The following is a 21,377-nucleotide window of genomic DNA, read 5'->3' on the forward strand; positions in this document are numbered from 1 at the left end:
AGAAACAAAAGATCTGGTCTGCAGAGGCAATGCTGAGTACAACATAACAATATTTTTGCTGTGTTTATTTTGTAATTAGCCCACTGACATGCACTGCCAAGAGCTGGAGAGCTTGCGTCACTGCATTCATTTTGAAGCCTTGTTAAAATAGTCAGTGAGTCTTCAGTACGTCATAAATGAACACACAGAAGGTTAAGCACAACTGACTTTTCATCTCTATTTTATTTCAAAGGAGCAATGCATTCTGGGGTGCGAAGGAGAGAAATTTCAGGGAAAATTTCAAGTTCTCAAATGACATTGTTCATAATTTAACCAAAACAATATGATACATAAGAAATATCATGAAACTTGTACATGTTAGAGTCTCTGAAGAAATCAACCCCTGCTTAAATAATGTGAAGAGAATTAATGAAGCTTACCTTCAGTGAAACACTCTTCAAAATCTGGCTTTCTTTATTATAGACAAAATGTTTTATGTACACTATCATCTCTGTTTTTCCTGACAGTAGGATACTCAGTTATTAAAAAATTTGGTTACAAGCACCGTGAATGTAAACAATGAAAACTTTCACTTCTAGTTAAGTATCAGTAAACAGAACAGAAATACTTGGAGACAGCATAAATTCAGAGTCTGTGGAAGCTCATTTGGCTTTCTTCCCATTAGGATTAACGTGGTAAAATCCAGAGCTGAGATTATTTTTGGAGCTGCTGGTTAATGCCACACATGAGCCTCACGATTGACACTTGAGCAGTCCTGTGCTTGTCTGCAGACCTCCAGTACCAGACCTCCAGTGGTTCCTGCCGCGACAGGATAGGACCCCTGGATGTGCTGAACTCCTTGCAGAGGCACATCCTAGGCAGAATGATGTTTCAAAGACTCCTCTTTGTTAAAAGCCCCAGTCAGCTTTTGTCAGGAGTCTGGATGTTGGCATCATTCCAGGATCAGACAGACACATCAGCTCAAATCAGTTTTTGATTCCATGTTCACATCAAATGTTATCTGTATTACTAAAATATTGAGAAAGAGATTTTTAAAAGTCTTTTTCTGTTGCAAATAATGAAATACTAAATTTTTTAACAGATTTGAACCAAATTTATCCTGGTAGTTGTCATATCTGGAAGTGGGTAGTGTTGATGAAATGCCTGTCCCATAAATATACAATACTATTTCATCGTTTAGTTTCGTACTAAAACGAATATGACAGAAAATAATGGACCATAAGTTTAAACCTGTGGAGCCTGACTGTCCCAAGCATTGCTGCCCACATGGTGAATTGCAAGCTGATGGAAAAACTGCTGGTCTGACCTCACAGTGCTTTACAAGTATTTTGACAGGGTACAAACAACAACATGGAGCACAACTCTCGCTAAATCGGGTCTGCTGTGTTCGGAGAGGGTTTGATCTAAAGGCCACAAACGTCAGCACAAAGACTGCATGGACTCTCAAGGAGTGTAGAGCAGGTAAACACACGCACACCATGACAAATCCTTCATTTGTGCTATTTCTGGTCCCAGACATTTCTTAAGAGAACAGTTTACCCAAAATTGCAGTAAGCCTAAACAGTTTGGAGGGCAGGAGGAGGCTGATAATCTCCTGTGCTCTTATTTTTCTATTTATACATCATGTTTAGCACGAAAGACAAGGTCTACCTCTGGTACATGCTATGATAGCATCTCACAAAGACGAGACTTGGACTTTAGCCTCTTTCCCTGTGTGGAGAAAAATGACAGTAAAAGGAAGAAGACTTGAGGAGCAGCATCCTGACTCTTGACTGTCCCTCTGGCCTCTTCTGGATTAGGGGTGCAGGTTTAATGTAATCCCCCCCACTCTCCTATAAACCTGTACTCAATTTCCCCCAGGTTTTATTCCAGAATTGTTTGTACAAACTGTGCATTTACTTAAATGGGCCAGGGGAGCTGTTCTACTTTTTGTAAATGTTATTTAGAGTATGTGTGTGCTTTTTTTTTTTTCTTTTTTCCTTTTCCCACAGCAGCAATTCTTCTGAGCAAAACTCCTTGGTAATATAACAAATATTTTTCTCCATAAAGGCATTTTTATTCCATCTACCACAATGCCACCATGGTAGGTCTTCCGCATCTGTACCTGTATGTAGGTTGCATACAGTATTACACATACACCTTTTAACATGGTCATTTTCTCACTTCATAGACCAGAGCTGCAATCAGTGCCACTTCTCTCTCAAAAATGTAACTTTTCAGAACATGCATGATACAATCTGTATATAGAACTTAAATCCCGGTGGAGGTACTTAGCTGTCATATTAACAGCTTTCTACTTACTTTTTTTTTTTTAATACCAGATTAATTGGAGCAAAATAGGTCAACAAGAATGCATATTTAAAATTATCACTTGAAAAGCCAGTAAAATGTGACTTGTTTTCCCTTTGGATACAGGTATTTGAGAAGAAGTGTGTTTTACCCAGAAAGAAGTATGCTTACACTGGAAGAATAAAAAATAAGTTCTTGTATTAATTATTTTTAACAGAAAAATGGTAATCCTTTAAAAAATAGGGAGCTGCCATATATTTGGGACTAGTGGTGTAGAAATATATAAAAACACTGCTTTACTTTCCTTGATTTGTATTCCAAAAATGTAAGCTCTTCACTGCCTGAGTTGGAAGTAGCAAACATTGTTTACTTGGATTACCACTGTCTCCACAAGCAGGTCAGACAACAGCCCCAATGGCTCGCTTCCAGCTGCAAAGGATGGGCTTTTTGAAAATGTTCTGTAAGGTTTCCCTTTTGGCACTTTTTGCATCCCGGACTGTCGAAGAAATACAGCGGAGCTTTCTCTTCCCTGGGGAAGGAGTGAAGCTTCTCCCCACCTCAGCACTGTCAATTCTCAGAAGTTAGAAGGCACCATGTGTGTCCCCACAGGAAATGTCTTGCCTGACTCTACAGGAGATGTGCTACTGGGACCTGCTGTGCTCAGAGCTGCATTTGGAACTTGTGAAAGGGAAAGAAGACTCCTTCCTCCTCCCATCCTTCCTGAGTTAAGGGAATTTCTCAGAAAAGCTAAAGTAGTTTGGTGTCACAAATTACTCTTCATTTTCTGCCAAAGAAAGTTGCCTCTTCTGGTATTTCCTTCACCACCAGTCCAAGGGCCAGTCAAATAAACCATCCACTTTGCACTGCCATGGACAAGCCTCTGTGCTGGTTGTTCCCTCCAGTACAAAGCTGTATGGCACAAGTTCAGACTGCTGTACTATAAATTGTCTGGGGACACACATGTTTGAGGGATCCCAGTGCATTCTCCAAATATTTAGCATGCTGTGCTGCATCACCTCTCCTCAGTAAGGAGCAAGCTCAATGTGTGCCCACTGCTGTCATTCACAAGTAGAACATGTTTTCCCTGGAAGTTGTAAGATAAAGAAACTTCAGATGTAAAATTCTTCTTCATTAGCTGGTGAAGGTGGACAAACAGTAGCACGATCATCCAGAGAACAGGGAGCTGGTCTCAAGGACTGTTTGGGTTGCTTGGAGTACGATGCTAACGTGAATGAGCTGGAAGACCATTCAGAAAGAGAAGGCAGTGAACCATCAACTGACTCAAAGGTATTGCACATGGCTGATACAGGCCTTCTACTGGTGGCTGCCTGTTTAGCCTTACTGACAGTTTGTTTCTGTGGGGGAAGAGAGGCTTCCAAGTCATTGCAAAATCCATTAAGGGCAGAGTATGCAGAGACCACAGACAGGTCTGAGAAGGACAGCTTCATTCCCGTGTCTACATCAGTCTCCTGGGCACCCTCCAAGTCATCAATGTTAAGCCTGGGGCTGCATTTCCATGTTTTCAACCTGGTTGCAGATGACCCAGTACTTAAAAAGTTAAATGGTTCACTGAAATGAAAGGTCTCTGCGGCTGAGGAGGAGTTCACTGTGGGCAAGCAGAATAGAGACTTGCTTCGTTGAAATGACCATGAAATGCTGGAAGCACTGCTGGATCTGCGTGTGAAATCTCCTTGATCACTGTGTCTCAAGTCCTGCTGGGAGAAACCAAGATAATGACCAAGGCTGTTTGCGTGATGTACCTTGTTTTGACCCATTTCTTTTGGTTGTTCAGGGACAGACTTGTGGCTCTGAGGAAGAAAGGTTGGCAGAGTGGTGAAGTGGGAATCTGTTGACACAGATGGATATGGTTGCTTGTTCTGCTTTTCAGACTTCCTACACCAACTGCGTGCTTGCTGCAGCCAGGAGAGGCAGAAAAGAAGATCACATTAATACAGAATTGGCAGTCTTACAACCAGAAGTCTCCATTGTAAAGTTGTTACTGCAAATAATTACGAAGCAGACTTCATTCAGTATGCTTGCAGCAAATGTTTCCCTTCAATAACAAAGAGAAAGCACCCTGCCAAAATCCCAAATATTTACATAAGGAGCCTTGAAGACAACAAGAATAAATGGTAGAGGAGACTGGCCTTGTGGGTTGAATTACACTAGCTTGAAATTCTCGCTTACTATTGACTTGTTCAGATTCATTCATATTTTGTTATCCAACATTACTGCCTTAGTGGACAGCAAAAGAACAAAAATGAAGAAATGGGAGAAGTGTGTTACCATCTTTATTATTTCTAGTTTCTTCCTTACTGTGGTATAAATGTTTTTACTTTTTCCACTGAAACATCAAAAACCTTTAGCAAGCAACCTCATACTCTGTCATCTCAATGGGAATTTACTACTTCTTCCAACCTTTTCATGTTTTCACTTTCACATCTGGTTAGTTGAACAGTGCACCCCAGAACCCACTTGCTCTATTCTCTAGCTTGTTATGACTTTAAGGACAGCTTTAGACACCGAATGTGCTTGTAGACACCTAGACTGAAGACCTAACTTGATGGTTATGATCTGAATCTGGACCTGAACCTCATCCCCAGGACGGAATTAATTACCTGCCAGATACTTGAGCATTTGCACAGGAACAGCAGCTGTGACAAATGGGGAGCTGATGTCCTTCTCAAGAAGCAGCTGGAGGCCAGGCTTCCTATGGGATTAGACACTGATGTGTGGGTAACTGAACTGAGGCCACAGTGTCTGAGCAATCATAAAGTTATTGACTTTTAGAAGTTCAGGTTTTAAGAAGTTAAATTTAAAATCTTCTTACTGGATTTTCTCACATAATACAAAATGCTAGATTTCTGTCCCAAAAGGGACAGTGGGATAAAGTACAAGATCATACCCTTGAGAATAAAAAATAATCTCAGCTATGGGACTTGTCAGCTGGAAACAACAGAGGAGAAAGAACCAGATATCTTGGTCACTATGTGCTATTAAAGTGACAAGGCGGTGACAAACACAATCCTGGGCAATCTCAAGGGAGTTAAAAGATTATTAATGCGCTGGGGACAACACTGCTAACACCTCACCCACGATGCTGCGTATGACTCAAATCATGCCAATGTGAAAAAGAATAAATTCACACTGGAAAAGATTCAGCCACAAGAAAAAAAAAAATAAATTACTATCCATTATAAAACCTGAACCACAAACTAATAAAAGGTTTCTAATCACAACAGATGTTTAAGAGTCTTCTGGGGCAAGTAATGGATAAAGATGGAGCTTGATCTTAGCAAAGAGATTATATGACATGACAAAAATGGATGAGACCTGGCAACCAAGAAGGTCCTTTGTCTCCCCCTCCTCTAAAAGAACTCCATACATTGCTGCTTCTAACATCTTCCGAATGCACATCACATTGTCTTAGTGACCCAGATATGTCATAACCATATTCTGTTTTCTTTTGCATTGATTTTATAGGCAAAAAAGGATTTTCACATCTGCAAAAAATGTTTTGTTCATTCATGATTACCCAGCTAGAGGTGATTTATAGGACAGCCAAAACATATTTCACTTAGGCGTTGCAGATGAACACATATACCAATATGTATGAGGAAATGAGGTATGTTAATTCATAACCTATTTCTGCATAATATAATAAGCTGCTTTCCTTAATACCATAAAGAATTAAAGGAATTAATGGGGAAATCAACCACAGTAGTGCAGCAGTTTCATTAACTGATAAGAAACTGAGCACAAGAGAGTCAAATAACATGAGTCAAATTGTCAACAAAACATTAATTAGAAATCACTTTAGATCTCTACGTGCAACATTATTTTATTTATGCAATACATGAGTTAATTTGTTTAAAAAATTACTCAGGAAGATGAAAGGCTTGTGTCCATGAAGGAAATGCCAGCTGTTTCTTAACTGGATGTTTTTGGGTAACCCAGCAATTACAGTATGACATACACAACCAAATCACTGCAGTCTTTTGATGGGTTTGTCCAAGAAAACATTAATTATATTTTGTTTGCATTAACCAAAGGTACTATTTTTTTCTCTGTAGTAGCTCTGATATCAGATACACTACCTGGACTCAACCACCCTGCTTGGTGAATGAACATAAGCACCTGCAGAACACTTCTGTTGTCCCTCAGTGAGACAATCACAGAATCATAGAATTTTTGGTTGAAAAAGACCTATAAGATCCTAGAGTCCAACTGTTAACCTAGCATGGTCTGCCTGACCATGGCTTGTTTTGATGCTATGTTCTTGTGTTTTTGTACCTGGTTGATAATCTGGCAGACCAAGCATCCAAAGAAATCAAGGATCCAAGCCTATTTTCAGAGAATCATTTTGGTTGGAAAAGATTTTTAAGATTGACTCCAACTGTTAAACACTGCAAAGTCCACCTCTAACCATGTCCCTAAGAACTTAATCTACACATCTTTTAAACAACCACTTCCCTGGGCAGGCTGTTCCAATGCCTGGTAACTCTTTCTGTGAAGAATTTTTTCTTAATATCCAATCTAAACCTCCCCTGGTACAACCTGAGGCCACTTCCTCTTGTCCTATTGCTTGTTACTTGGGAGAAGAGACCAAGCAAGTGCAGTCTTCTTGTTTGTGAAAAGGTAAGGAGGCCTTTGGGACCACTACGTCTGGCAACAGATTGGACAAAACTGCACGTGAAAACACAAGGCTTTTGGGAACAGATTGCATTGGGGAGAGTTCCGCAAGCAGTACAAAAGCCTTTGCTTTATCTTGCACAGACCACACCATCTGTTTATATGTATATAAGATACAGCCTACAGATACCACATGTAGGACTTAGTTGTCGAGTTAATACAGCCAGTGGAGTCTGGAGAGCAATTTCGTTTCCCCTGAAGAAAAATTCCTGTGTCTGGTTAGCTGAATTGCTGTTTAGGTCCTTGGGCTGTTCTGAGTACATGGCCATTTGCTACAGTGAGAACACAGACTGCTGCTCACACAAAAAATATCTGCAGTTAGACACCAGTTTTAGGTGTTTACAATCTGGAGTTGAACTGAGTCCTGCAGAGATAACTCCCATGTGTTCACTTTAATTTGGTGTACAGAGGAGATATTTTGAACACTAGTAAATGTCTCATGCATTTATATGAAGGTAATAATTTGTTATTCTTATTTATTGACATTAACTTTTGACACGTTCCAAAGAAAAGGTCTTTCCGATCACCATTTGTGAGAGATACTGCATCTGATCCAGTTGTCTAACTGTAGGTATTTGCCATGCCCTGCCTGGCCTGCCAGCACACCCAGGGCCACTCCATCTCTGAGATTTCACTGCCTGGGAATGCTCCTGGGCACACTGAATTTATTAATACAGGTAAAGTCTTAAGCATTTTGGGAATAAAGCACAGACTCAAGAATAGCTGTCCTAAGATATTCCTAATATTTAAAAACTCTCCAGTTTAAATCACCTTGTGTTAGTTTTGGACTATAGATATGCAACACACAATGACTAGTGGTGCAACCAAATTACCAGTACTCAAATGGATGTTTACCCAAGGTATTGCCTATGAGGGAACAGAGGGCAACGCCAGGTTAAATGGATGAGGTGAGATGAAACACCTCTGCCAGAAACCCCAGGGGCTCTCGTGTAGCAATTTTCTAACCAAAATGCATATAAAAAGTAGAGACTCAAAAGAAAGTGGAAATGCTCCCCTAAATATGAGCACTTGGAAGGGGCAACCTGCTGCCACACAGCCAAACAGTTTTAAATTCCTGGTCTAACAGGAACATAATTACACTAACAAGAAAAATCTACTTTATGTTAGATACTAGTTTTAAGGTTTTGTTATTTTAAACTTTTTTTTTTTTTTTTTTCCTAGCTCTTTCAGTGTTCCCATGGACAGATAAAAGCATTTCATTTTATACGAGGTCTTTGCTGCTATTCCTGCTGCTGGGTCACAGCTCCTGGTCAAGCTTAGTTGGCCTGGCAGAAGGTACTGGTGGATCAGTGTGGAGAAGGGGACAAGTACAGCCTGCCCTTAGGATGGCTGCCTGCAGGCCAGGCCGAGAAGCATCACTAACACAGCTTATTTCTGAACAGCTCTGTTTATAGGAAGAATTGTTTACCTTGATTTTCTTTTAGTTGGATGTGTTATGATTTAGAAGACTGATTTTCCAATGCTGTTCTTCGTGATAGGGGCAGAATAGAAAAACAATAGGTAGAGATTTTAAAAATACCTTTATATTAAAGCAATGTAACCAAAAACTTTCCTGACTGTGAGAATACTGGACTACAAACTGTACTACAGGTAGAGTATCAGAAGCTCCATCTCATGAAATACTAGTGAATAAAGATTAAAGGCTAATCCTGTATTGTAGACAACTGGATTACATGGACTAATAAGACTCCTCTATATCTACATTCTGTAGCTTGTCAGAGATCACACAGAAGATTCGATGATTTAGGCAAGATTAAAACTCAGGCAAAACTAGCTCCTACTCCTGTGCCAAGGCCATTGATGGTGCTCCCCTGTACCACCCTGACACGGCACACAGAGCACTACATGCAGCCTGTGCGTTCACGTGATTGCTCCTCTTCATTTAAACCTTACAGGGCCTGACAGTCCCACAGAGTTCAATCTGGATTTCCAGGTGTGACTGCTCTCAGGGGAAGCTGTGAACTGGCTTAAGGAAGTAAGCCAGAGAGTTGTGGTCAATGCGACAGAGTCTAGTTGGAGGCCTGTATCTAGTGGAGTGCCTCAAGGGTCACTACTGGGACCAGTACTATTCAATATATTAATCAATGACTTGGATCAGGGACTAGAGTGCACTATCAGCAAGTTTGCTGGTGACACTAAGCTGGGAGGAGTGGCTGACATGCCAGAAGGCTGTGCTGCCATCCAGGGACCTGGACAGGCTGGAGAGTTGGGTGGGGAAAAATTTAATGAAATGTAACGAGGGCAAGTGTAGAGTCTTGCATCTGGGCAGGAACAACCCCAGGTTCCAGTTTAAGTTGTGGAATGACCTCTTAGAGAGCAGTGCAGGGGAAAGGGACCTGGGGGTCCTGGTGGACAACAGGATGACCATGAGCCAGCACTGTGCCCTTGTGGCCAGGAAGGCCAATGGCATCCTGGGGTGTATTAGAAGGGGAGTAGTTAGTAGGTCGAGAGAGGTCCTCCTTCCTCTCTACTCTGCCCTGGTGAGACCACACCTGGAATATCGTGTCCAGTTCTGGGCTCCTCAGTTCCAGAAGGACAGGGAACTGCTGGAGAGGGTCCAGCGTAAGGCAACGAAGATGATTAAGGGAGTGGAGCATCTCCCTTATGAGGAAAGGCTGAGGGAGCTGGGGCTCTGGAGCTTGGAGAAGAGGAGACTGAGGGGTGACCTCATTAATGTTTGTAAATACAAACACAAGGATGAAGCCAGGCTCTTCTCAGTGACAACCAATGATAGAACAAGGGACAATGGGTATAAACTGGGACACAGGAGGTCCCATTTAAATTTGAGAAGAAACTTCTTCATGGTGAGGGTGATAGAACACTGGAACAGGCTGCCCAGGGGGGTTGTGGACTCTTCTACTCTGGAGAGATTCAAACCCACCTGGACACTTTCCTGTGTAACCTCATCTGGGCGTTCCTGCTCCGGCAGGGGGATTGGACTAGATGATCTTTTGAGGTCCCTTCCAACCCCTGACATTCTGTGATTCTGTGAAACCACAATAAGCAAGCAGGAGAGAGAGAAGCTGAGAACATCAAGATCTGTTTTGAAGACAGTGTGATGCACAGGCAGCTACCCTGCAGCAGAACAGCCTTCCCCTGCATCCCTAAAATTCCTTTGGCTTTTGAAGCTGTTGCATCTGCTTAAATTTCTCTGAATTATTTTCCTTTTTAAGTCCTTATCTTCAGCACTCTCACAGCTCGTATTCTGCATCGCCTGATACCTGGCTGCAGCCCAGCAGAGCCCTGCCCAGTACAGTCACGCTGCCTGTGTCAGGCACAAGCGTGGCAGAGATGCTGGAGAGGGAAACTGCTGTCGGAGAGGACAAAGGCTTGATCCAAACCGACACATTGATTTTGACTGAAATTCCAAATACAGGGAAAGAGAGGCATCAGACTTCACTATAAGGATGCACAACAAAACCAGCCATTGACTGAACAGATTAGCTCTCTAGCAGAACAGATTTTTTTTTTTCATGTGGCGCTAATCTGCTGCTCATTTATAATCTCTGCACAAATCTTTGTGAAGCCTGGAGGGATTTAGAGTCTTTGTGTACTACAATGGACTGCAGAAGAATTTCATGACAAATATCCGGGAATGCCATAAACAAGTTGGAGCAAACCTCACAGAAATGTACTTTCAACTTTAGTTGGGCTGCCTATACCTAACACAAAAAAATCCACACGTGCTCCTGAAGTCTATTTAAAGTTACCTGCTTTTTAAAAAATCAGATAGCCATCTCATTACACATTATCTGTATTAAGCACTGCTCGCAGGGCTCCATTGAGGCCAGAACCCAGCCAAACAGCCAGTATGGCAATGACATCATCTCGAGCCCAGATTTTGCCCACCTTGCTTAAAAGGAGTGTGATGGTGTTTCTTTAATTGTATTAAAACCAGTGAGATTGAACCAGAAATAATAATAAAAAAGAATCAGCTTGAGAATAAAGTGGCAGAGATTAGTCCTCGGTATCACCACAATAAGTCTTACTTGAAACGCAAACTGTATTCAGAACGGCACAATGTTAAAAGGCAAAATACAAAAATTAGGTTTAAAATTGAGTTGAATATATTTGAAAAGTGGCAGATACTGTGTTTGTAAAACTAGAACAGGTAGGTGTCTTGCAATGCTAAATATATTTACTCTGTGGAGTTTTTGCTGTATGTACTATCATCAGAGATTTTACTATGCCACAAAAGATAACTGCATTTACAGACAATACAAAGTACCTTGGGATTAAGAAAAACAAGTAAAAAATCACCTCCTATTTGATTTAGTGACTGATTCAGCTGTGTCGCCCCCAAAGCCAACTGTTAGCACTAAGAAAAACTAAACACCTTAGGCACTAAAAGGAAAGGAAAAATAGATGGAATATTTTATAAAACAGGAGGCTACTAATAGACTTATAGATTAATTAAATCAGCTTAAGGCACCTCCCTTAACTGGGCCAATTTTTACTCCAAATGTCTGTTATTTTCACTACTTTAAGCAGAAAGTAAAGGCAATTTTTGTAAAGGTGACATTTATACATCCTTGCTTGTCCTTGATGCTTTTCTTGCTTTTCTTCCTCTTTGTGTTCAGATCTGCACTAGCCGCACCACTAATTCAAACAAGCTTGAAACTCTTTTCTCACCTCCATTTTTCTTCTTACAGACCCAACTGTTCTCTGCAAAAGTTCCCTCTCTTCACCTGTTTTTGTCTTTCCTTTTTACCTTCTCTGCTTCCTGGTTCACTTGCTCATCTTTCTCTCTTGTGCTTAACTGTAGTGACTCAAGACTGCTGTCACCCATAGTTTGTAGCTGGTAATAGTTTAAGAAACAGGGATAAGATGGTTTCACTGTGTTTAAGACTACAGGGGTACATTATATCATCCAGTCTGACCTTGTGTTGATCATTTCATAAATCATTAAGCAATTTCTTTATTGAGCCTGCTGACACCTTAGGCAGATGAAAGCATTTCAGCTTACAGGAGAGTGCATTGCTGTATGCTTCACACAGGGGCATAAGACAGAGGTGCCAAAAAACTCCAAGGCCTCTAAAATGGTAGCAGATTGACTAATGCTCCTAGACTATTTACATGTTTTATCAAGATCATATGAATGTTGGATGACTATCAAGGCACCCAAACTGGAAATCAGGGGAAGGAGAGGGAAGGCTGCAGCGTGTTGGAGAGAGGAAATTCCTGGCAGGGTTTGGTGGGTCAGCTGAAGTAAATGCAACCATGACCACACTGATCTCTGCCCTAAACCTCTCAACAGAAATGGGAGTGGACCCTGAGCCTCCAAGATTTACCTCTCCTTGGCCAAGATAAGATTGAGAGACAAAGTATTCCTTGTGCTGAAGAGGGGAGTAGAATGTTTCTCTTGGTCTCTATTTGGACTGGGAGAGAAAAAGTAAAAGTTGTGTCCTAACCTCAGACCTTGTAATTATTTTGACATCAGCAGGTCAGTAATACCCACCCCTGCTGTCCACATATCTTAGACTGGTTACTTTCTGCATTTCCCACGCCTCTTTTGTCTCAGTTCCTTGCTTCAGTTATGGCCAATCTCCAGCACTCTGTAAGAAGGCATAGTCTCTGCTCCCACCTCTCAGCCTAAAACACATTGGATCAGCTGTGCATCATGGAAAACAATCTAATTTCTGTATTCGGCTATCTTGAGTGTGAGGTTTGACTACACCCATACTTTTCATGCAGATACACACGTGTTGTAAGTAAACTGAGGGAAATGAAGACACTTTTGTTCTCCTCTTGGCCCCAGACAAAAGGAGATGAAGAGATGAGTTCAGGAGTCTCACAGACACCTGTATATACTACACTGAATACAAAATGAGATTTTCAGCTATAAGCTTTTGATTCTATTTTTTTTCTGTATAACGTATTTGCCTGTGTCTGTGTAGACATGTAACCTTCCTGCTGCTTCCCATCACCAAGTATTTTGTGCTGCAAATGCCTGGCACAGAATTCCTTTATACATGCAGCTGGCAGACATCTGCGCTCCCAGATTGACTTCTGGCAACTCCAAGGACATATTCAACAGTAACATAGTGATCTGGTATGTAAATGACTGCAGCTGACCTCATGAAAACATTAGGGGATGAGTACTGCCTGACCATAGATCTAGAGTACATATTTTGTACACCAAGCGATGGAGGAATCTCTAAGGTGGCACAGCAGAAGGTTAACAAGACTTAACAGTTGGGTCTACAGGCAATCTTTTCTCACAACCAAAGATGCAGGTAATAAACCATGCTTCCTAAATATGATTATTCTGCTTCTGAACTCAAGATTGTGGCTGCACAGTGTAGGTAAGAAGAAGCCTGCCTGATTACGTCAGCAAATAGTCTGAAAAATATCTCTAACTAAAAGCTGTGATCAGTTAACATTTGCACTATTATTTCAGAAACATTCTGTAAAGCAGCACTAGGCAGAAAATAGCCACCCCATAAACAGTATAGAGTCATTAGCACAATAATTGCCATAAGAGCCTTAAAATGCCAGATCTCACTACTTTGTTTCAGGCAAGATTAGCAAACACTGGTCATAAACCACACTTTTCTTGGGATTTTTATTTATCTTGGCTCTCTGGCAACGTTATCCATTTCTTTCTTGGTGCTAGAGATGGTGGAGGGGGAGGAATTTCAGCGAGAAATTTATTATTACAAGGTGAATCTGGTGCCTGAACATAGGTGTATGTTCCATTTTGGCATTTCTTAGGGTGCCTGCCTGGAATTCCAGAGGGGCACAGCCCTCCTGTAGGTCCTGAGTCTAATCTGCCAGGAGAACTCTTCAGGGTGTCTTGGGTACACTTTGGCATGTTAAAACAGCAGATCTTACACTTAAGTGCTGAGTCACTACCCGGCTGAGATACTCATTTGCTGTCGCCCACCTTCCTCACAAGAGTGTCTGCATGCCCCCCTCATGCAAAGCAGATAGGAAATTCTGCCAAAATGCTAAGTTTAATGTACCCTTCTATCCTATCCAAAGACATTCTTGCCATTTAAAGAAGCCTTCTCTGCACTTTCTTCTCTTTGCTCACTATCTATGGTTCCCAAACATGCATGGCCAAGCCAGCCCATCAGTTATTAACCTTTCCTGCTTCCCACGTGTCACTGCCAGCCATTCAAGTTCATTAACACTTCAGCTGTCTCTGCAGAGATTATGCCCAGAGGCAGACAGGAATTTGGACAAGACCTATAAAACTGGCAGTATGTTCAGTATACCAATATATGCTATATTCTTAGCTACATTATTTACATATTCTTCTCACTGCTCTGCCAAGAGCTCCCCAGAACTCCTCCTTCTGGGTTTAGCACTGAGGAAGCAGCATGGGTGTCTTCCCACAGGATGCAAACATGCTTTTAAGCCACGCTCCTGCTAAAGCCAACTGAAGCTTATCCTTTGAGTCAGTTGCTATTTAGGTGTACCCTTGGAGCTAACTTGCCGATGTGGAAAAGCAACTGCGACAAAGTAATTCTGAAGGGTTTCCTTACAAATGAAGGAATAGTTTCTGTGGTATTAAACATGTTGCCCATGAATAATGTTTCTGGTTTTGTTTTGTTTTATTTTGTTTTGTTTTTCTCTTGCACTGACTTTATTTAAGCCCTTTGGTAATTGCATTTGTAAAATGGGTTAAGAGCACGGATCAATCTGGCTGGCAAGTATCCAAGTCCCTGTAAGCACACCGAGAAAAACACAGAGGTCACATCTTATTAGTCTAATCATGGAGGTTTATTCAAACTTCAAACACTAAATAGTGCTTGTTGTTAACAGGGATGTCAATTTGTCATTTTGGGTATAACTGGTAATTTTAGTCTGTAAAAAGGTACAGTATCAATATGAAGGAAATAAAAATATATTGATTACTAAGTACCAACTGATGTGCAGACTGAAAAATAGCACTATGCCCTTGTTTGGGTTCACATAATTGGGAAGAAGTGAAAGTTATTACCAATCCTGTGGCATTGATAATACTGTAACAGCAGCACTCCAAGAGAAATCAAAAAGTATCCCTGTTACTTTAAAAGGTAGATATTTTTCTTTGAACTCAGAAAGAGTTAAAAGAACATGAGGAGTCCATGGATCACCCAATCCTGTGTTTCCTATAACTTGTCCTCCCTCATACAATCTCTTTTCCTTAACTGGCCACCCTGTCTTGAATTAGGGTAGAAATCTGTTTGCACCTGCTGGGTGGCTGTTATGTAGTTGGCCATCAATATTGAAAACTGCCAACTTAAACCTATTTATTGACATTGTTTTGTTCCTGTGCTAGGAGAGTCATCCAGTGAAACAGCCTTTTCCCATTCCTGCCATTCACTCTCTGGTATATTTTCAGAGCTGCCTTCAGATGTATTCTGGCCAGGCTCAGGTGAACCTGCTCTTCCAGTTTCCATTTGTAAGACAGTATCTCCTCTCCTCTGTATGGAGTAAGAGCCCTTACCCATACCTGCACCTACCTGTAGCCACCTTTCAGGAGCCCAGGGCTGAATACAGGTGGGGCCCGTGGGACCTTATGCAATGGCACAAGCACTTCCCACGCTCCTTACAGAATCACAGAATGGTTAGAGTTGGAAGGGACCACTGGAGATCATTTAGTCCAACCCACATGCTAAAGCAGGTACACCTAGAGTAGATTGCACAGTACTGTGTCCAGGTGGGTTTTGAATGTCTCCAGAGAAGGAGACTTAGGGGACACTAACTCTGGTACACACTGGAGACTGCACTTCTCTTTCCATGGCTGTGTTGTACCGGTGGCTTGTAGTCACCTGAGTACAAACAGGACATTTTCCCTTGGGTTTAGTCATAGAGCTCCACTTCTGACTGTACAGAATTGTTAAAAACCTGCACATTGGGACCTAGACCTCATGACTTTACAGTCATGTAAGTTAGACCCAAAGTCTCTCTTTTCTGCTCATTTTATGTATATTAAACTCATTTTGCTTCACCACACTTGTAATGTGATATCCATTTCTATAACTTCATTCCCATTTGCCATTTTACCCTCCTGTTCAGCATCATCGTCCTCACTGAAAATAGAAATGAAAATTAATTGCACTTGGAGGCCATGCTTAGCAGGCTTTCACCCTTCTCTTTTGGAGCATATGGTTAAAATCTTGTTTTAATTTTCTTTGCAGGGTTTACCTCAGCCTGCTGTTTGGCAAGTCTCACTTTACCTCTGTACTGCCTGATGCCTGTTATTTCTGAAAGTTTGCTTTTCTGAAATTGAAACCCTTATTTAGAAGCTCTGTTGTTTTTTTCCCCCTTCCTTTCAATTTACTTGAAACCAGTGCAAGATCACATAAACCAAGATTATATCGCATAGCAGAAATCTCCTGAAAAAGAATAGGAAAAAGGGGACAAAGGTGCATGTGGTTGCTGTGTAAAAGTTTTGTGATGGCTCATGGTAGCTTAAGTTTACAAGTTATCTCAGCCCAACACAGATACGCCTCCAGTGAAAACAGTAACCCTGACAAACTGGTGATTGTCTTAGCAGACCGGCAAAAGCTGAATTGCCTCCTGAACCCTACACATGTGCTGTTCGGCCCTGGCATGGGGTGTCTCTGTGGGCAGCGTCTGCCAGCAGGCATTGAAAGGTGTCACCACCAGCTGGATGTGACTCACCAGAGCACAGATGCCCCGAGTATCTGGATTTTTAGTCCCAGGAGCTACGCACCCAGGGGTGCTATGCTGCAGGGAGGGTGTCTGCACCTCTCTGCATGCTGGGAGGTCCGTACAGTGGAAGGATGGTATCTACAATGCCTCTTCCACAGAAACAAGGTCAGACAATTTGACAAGCTTCATGAACGCAATTCACTCTGAAAAATCCTGCTTCAAAATCTGAACAACATTTTTCCAAAGGTGAGGGTCTGTGCTCCTTGATCCAAATGCTAAGCAGCAATAAATAACTCTGCAGTGCAGGAATGCATGTTAACTGGGGTCTGGATTGCCACAGACACCCTCTCTGCAGGGCAGGGAGCTATTAAAAGCTTGCTGCTTGTTATTCCCTTTATCTCCCTTGGATGTGGCATCGTGAAGCAGAGCATGCTGATACATTGCCCAGATATGGTGCCTACAGATGTCCTAATGAATAAATTCTCTTTCAGGACTTGGTTACGACCACTTGAGATTAGTTGAAAAAGGGTCTGTGGGAATGTCTCTCTTAGAGAAATGCACTTCAGAGTGCATTTATTTTCCTTCACCACCTCTCTCCTCATCCTGACAACCACTGTGCAAAAGAAGATGCAGTTTGTTACTCTATGATGCTAGAAAATAATGAGTGCGATCAGGAATTCTGCTTGTCTTCCATAAAAATCTCATAACTGCAAGCTGTTTTATAACCCCCTGTCAGTTCTGTGCCTGTATTTCTTATAAAACTACACCCATCAGCCATCATTTCTCCACTCGGGCTCATAATTCCTTCCCTCCTCTTTCTTTTAAACAGCTACCTCATCTCACATCACTCTTTGCATAAACTAAGGCTGACTGATATTGGAATAGTATCATCCGCTGCCTTACTGTTTAGTCACACACAGCAAGGGGTTTCAAGTTCTTTCTTTAGTGGTACCGTCTTGGTTCTTTCTCCTAGGACAGAGCAAAAAACCCCTCTGCTTTTCTGGCTGCCATTGCAGGCTAAGCTTCTTGCACCAAACAAAGAAATGTGCTTCTGTTTACCTGTGTAAGTACTTACCTGCAAAAGGATTCTATTTCCATCGTGGTCTTCTGTCTGCCACCTGCCTTCACTGATGGGGCTGCAAGGGTTGGGCAAGAGAGGCACAAGCTGCCCCACATCTTTTACTCTGAACTCCAGCACCGCTGACTCTGTCGGTATTGGCACCTGGCCCTTTGGAAGTTTTTTTAAAGAAAACTGAATGTCTATTTCCATGTTAGAATAGACAGGAAAAACACAAAAGTCCATTTTTTTCTGACACACTGGTCTTTTCAGTATTAACTCGTACAATTTCAAAATGTCAACAAAGTTTTCACTCCTGCAGTATATAGTGAAGCGGATAATTTCTTTCCCGTAGTGCACTGGGCGAATGGCCCACAGAGGAGTCTCTGGAGCCAAAGTGTAGAAGTCCTGGCTGCATGGCATGTAAGGGAGGAACTTCCCATGCACTTTTTCTGTGTGGTGGTAACGCCAAGGTGGCCGCTGAAAGGTTTCGTGGAGCTGCAAGATTGGTTCTTCTCCATATTCCTCCTGCAGAAAGAGAATGACAGCCAGGGCTGGCTGAGAAACACCAGCCTTACATGGCCTCCTGCGCTTCTTGGGCACTCGTCTTTCTGAGACTCGAAACAGCTGGAGGTCTGGATGGATCCAGGCTAGAAGCTTATCGATGGCTTGCTGAAGAGTCTTGGATTCACCTGGGTCTGTGATAATATGTACACTAACAAGGAATGGGTCTTGTATGCCTTCCACAGAAAGTTCACCTGAGAGTATAAAAAGAAAAATATCCTTTAAAATTTGTAATCAAGCTGACAACATGTAGGTAATCTCTTCTCCCAAACAGCAAGCAACAGGATGAAAGGAAATGCTCTCAAGTTGTGCCAGGGGAGGTTTAGATTGGATATTAGGAAAAAAATTTTCATAGAAAGGGTTGTCAGGCATTGGAACAGGCTGCCCAGGGAAGCGGTTGAGTCACCATCCCTGGAGGTGTTTAAAAGATGCATAGATGAGGTTCTTAGGGACACGGTTTAGTGTCAGTGTCAGGTTAATGGTTGGACTTGATGGTCTTGAGGGTCTCTTCCAACCAAAATGATTCTAGGATTCTATGATCCTTAAAGGAGAAACAGTCTACTCAGTCACACACTAGGCTTTTTTTTCATCTCTGTCAAGCTCACCTGCAATAAACTAATGCACAGAGATATAGCAACCAAAAAAGTAATCAGAAGACAGAGAAGTTTCATCAAGCATACTGTAAGACTTGCTGATTCTACTGAGGTAGCATCCAAAAGACATTACCCGATGTGTATTTCTGTCTGAGAAAAGAGCTGCCCCATATAGCTGAGAGGTAGGTAAGGCAAAAATACTGACATAGAGTGGGTGAGAAAGGGACATTAATGATGTGCAGAATTAGCAGGGTACAGTGTTCAGTGTGACAGTGCTCAGTGTTCATCCCACCTTGTTTTAATTTGTGCCAGCTGGCTTGGGGCATGGAAATCACACCACTGAACTCCACTCTATCACCTTGACGTTGGAGTTTTTCACCCAGTTAAGAGTGTTCTGTGTCCTGGAGGCAACTGTTTTAATAAGTAAGGTAAAGTTTGTAGGGAAAGGTAATATCTTTTATTAGACCAACCAATATAGTTGGGAAAAAAAAAAACAGACAAGCCTTCAGGCACACAAGTCCTTCTTCAGGAAAAGACATTACTTGTCCCTACAAATCCGGCACTGTTTATATCTTCAGACCATCAAGACTATAATACTACTGCCTCAAGGTTTTTATAAGATTAGGGAAGACTGGTAAAAGTAAGAAGCACAAAAAATTACACTTAGGGGAAAAAAGAAACCTCTAGTTATCCACGTGAATGTTCACAGGGGCTTTATCTTTTGTTGCCCCTGAAACATCTTTGATAGCTCAGAAGCAGAGTAATGGCTGGTTGGACGGCAAGGGAGGAATTGTCACTTCTGTCCTGCTGGAGTTGCAAGCCAATAAAGGTGTATGCAAATGCAGATCCAAGACAGTTTAATAAATTATGCAGGCAATCTGGACATTTTCCTGAAATGGCTCCCCGTGTTGTTTTCTGAAACCACCTCCATGTCTGAGACCCTGAGCCTGGGCACAAAGCCTAAATGTGTGAAGCCTTAGAAAAGCTTCCCAAGCTTTTCATTGTGCAGACCACATTTAATAGGGGGATTGTCTCACAGGCTGTTTCCCCTCCTATTGGCAATCAGTACGAACCTCTCCCTCCACCCTCCTGGCATCAGAACAACATTCCTGTGATACTTCAGCAATTGTTTTAATGGAAAAGAAGTATTATACAAGTAGTGCATTTTAGTTGTCTTTGAATACAGAATAGCTGCAATACCTAGAGAAAAGCTAGATGCAACTGCATAGCTTTCCAGAGGTGATTGGTAAGTATACCATCAGCCTCAATTGTAGAAGCTGCAGAAAGATATGGTATGCAGAGCAAATAGCAAGCATGCATTTTGCCCACAGGGATATAAAGAAATCAAGTAAATAATCAAAAATACAATTACAGCAGAGTTCTTGCATCTATGAATGAAATGGGTAATGCGAAGTGACTTTGGTTAATGGATGAAAAAAGCTGAAGCAGTATATGTCAGTACATGGCAAGAGGCTTTGCTGTGGCAATTGTTACTGGTAGGTAATTATTTGAGATATACCCTGTGGATAGTCACAGTATGGGAAAAAGACAAACGAGTTGTGGGGGGAGGTCCTCTCGTGGTCCTTCACACAGGACAGCAAGGAAAACAAATTTCAGAGAACAGCGATATAAGAAAACCAGAAAGAAAGTAATCACTATAGCTACCCAGTCATTCATTTTCGAAGACTGGAATAGAAGACATTCAGCTCTTTTCTCCCTCTGTTTCCTTTGTTACAAAAATGCTATCAAGGCCTGCAATAAGTGACAAGCTTGATATTTATCTGTATAAATGACTGCAGCTCTGAAAGAAGCCTGGGCACAACAATGTGAAGCAAAGAGTCATTGTCCCTCTTGGCTTCTTGCTCTGCACTGGAAAAAAAAAAATCCCCGAGCACGGCTTTTCTGCCCTCCTGTTGCTCAGCATGGTGCACAGACACTGAATGGCTAAAGCATTTTTCAGAAGTGGAGCCTTGTGGGAGCCAGTTTCAGCATTAGTATTCTGCAGCCATCGCTGCCTGTGCCCATCAGCAGCAGATGCTCACAGAACCAGCCTCCAAAGAGCTCCAAAGCATGGCACAAAGCCATCATTAGGAGCTAGGGTTATACATACAGCAGAGCAAATCATCTTTTTTTGAGCAGGAAGCAACTATGCTGAAGGGGGAAAAGTGTAACAAATCAGTACAGAAAGACCTTCCGTATCTATTGCATGGTAGCAAAGACGCTTTTACTGCAACACTTTTACACCTTTCATTATGTGGCTTCTGTGCTTGTAAAATGGCAGCTCTTTCTATTTTAGTCAGAAAAAAGAAAAGCATAAGAAACGCAGAAGTATGAGGCAAGGAACTAAGAGAAACTTCATCTGAACTGATGATAAGTTGCAAATCATTTCTATGTTACTAACAAGTATTTTTGCTTCGACTGACAAGGAAGGGGGGGACATGACACCATTTCTCCTGTCACAGTTCACTTTGCCCCCGGCAAATGGTCACAGAGGCAAATGAAAGCTCTGCATATGTATTAGCCTTCCTGTGTTACTAGTTAATCCCACAGAA

General features: G+C 41.8%; 1 protein-coding gene across 5 annotated transcripts in view; it reads right to left on the bottom strand.

Moving 5' to 3' along the window:
- Window positions 1-203: 203 nt before the first annotated feature.
- FAM124A (family with sequence similarity 124 member A) overlaps window positions 204-21,377 on the bottom strand; it is a 48,909-nt gene continuing 27,735 nt past the window's right edge. Inside the window, exons 3-5 of one of the 5 annotated variants that reach the window (XR_010470418.1) lie at window positions 17,687-18,426; window positions 2,590-4,001; window positions 204-1,008 (exon numbers count right to left, since the gene is read on the bottom strand). Coding sequence is in view for 3 of the 5 variants with exons in the window: in XM_065053038.1 (XP_064909110.1) it covers window positions 3,399-4,202; window positions 17,687-18,426 (1,544 nt within the window). In the remaining 2 variants the exon portion in view is untranslated. Of the gene's footprint in view, window positions 4,203-17,686; window positions 18,427-21,377 lie in introns of all 5 variants that reach the window. The other 4 variants (XR_010470412.1, XM_065053049.1, XM_065053056.1 and 1 more) reach the window with 4 other exon arrangements.

Source organism: Columba livia, chromosome 1, assembly GCF_036013475.1.
Source record: "Columba livia isolate bColLiv1 breed racing homer chromosome 1, bColLiv1.pat.W.v2, whole genome shotgun sequence".
Classification (NCBI taxonomy): domain Eukaryota; kingdom Metazoa; phylum Chordata; class Aves; order Columbiformes; family Columbidae; genus Columba; species Columba livia.